At 69.0% G+C, this 284-nt stretch overlaps 1 protein-coding gene across 1 annotated transcript in view; it reads left to right on the plus strand.

The window, feature by feature from the left end:
* The first annotated feature begins 154 nt into the window (after window positions 1-154).
* The window catches only part of GALNTL6 (polypeptide N-acetylgalactosaminyltransferase-like 6), a 501,615-nt gene continuing 501,485 nt past the window's right edge, over window positions 155-284 (plus strand). The window contains exon 1 of the mRNA XM_010569957.1: window positions 155-284. This exon is cut by the window's right edge and continues 1 nt beyond it. Coding sequence (XP_010568259.1) covers window positions 155-284 — 130 coding nt within the window.

The raw sequence follows: 284 nt of genomic DNA on the forward strand, positions 1-284 counted from the left end.
GCGGGGTGGGCGGCCGTGAGGCGGGCGGGCGGGCGAAGTTTCTCCGCGGCGCCGGGCCCCTCCGAGGGACAGCGGGAGGGAAGGACCTGGCCCCGTGTTGCGGGGGAGCTGCTGCCGCTGCCGCCGCCGCCACCGGAGCAGCGCGGCTTTGGCCATGAAGAGGAAACAGAAGAGGTTTCTGCAAATGACGCTGCTCTTCACCGCAGCTCTGATTTTCCTGCCCGACATCGGCCTCTGGTCCCTCTACAAGGAGAAGCACCTGGTGAAGCCCGCCGAGCCTGCCA

The sequence above is a fragment of the Haliaeetus leucocephalus genome, unplaced genomic scaffold, assembly GCF_000737465.1.
Source record: "Haliaeetus leucocephalus isolate CR32 unplaced genomic scaffold, Haliaeetus_leucocephalus-4.0 Scaffold284, whole genome shotgun sequence".
Lineage (NCBI taxonomy): Eukaryota > Metazoa > Chordata > Aves > Accipitriformes > Accipitridae > Haliaeetus > Haliaeetus leucocephalus.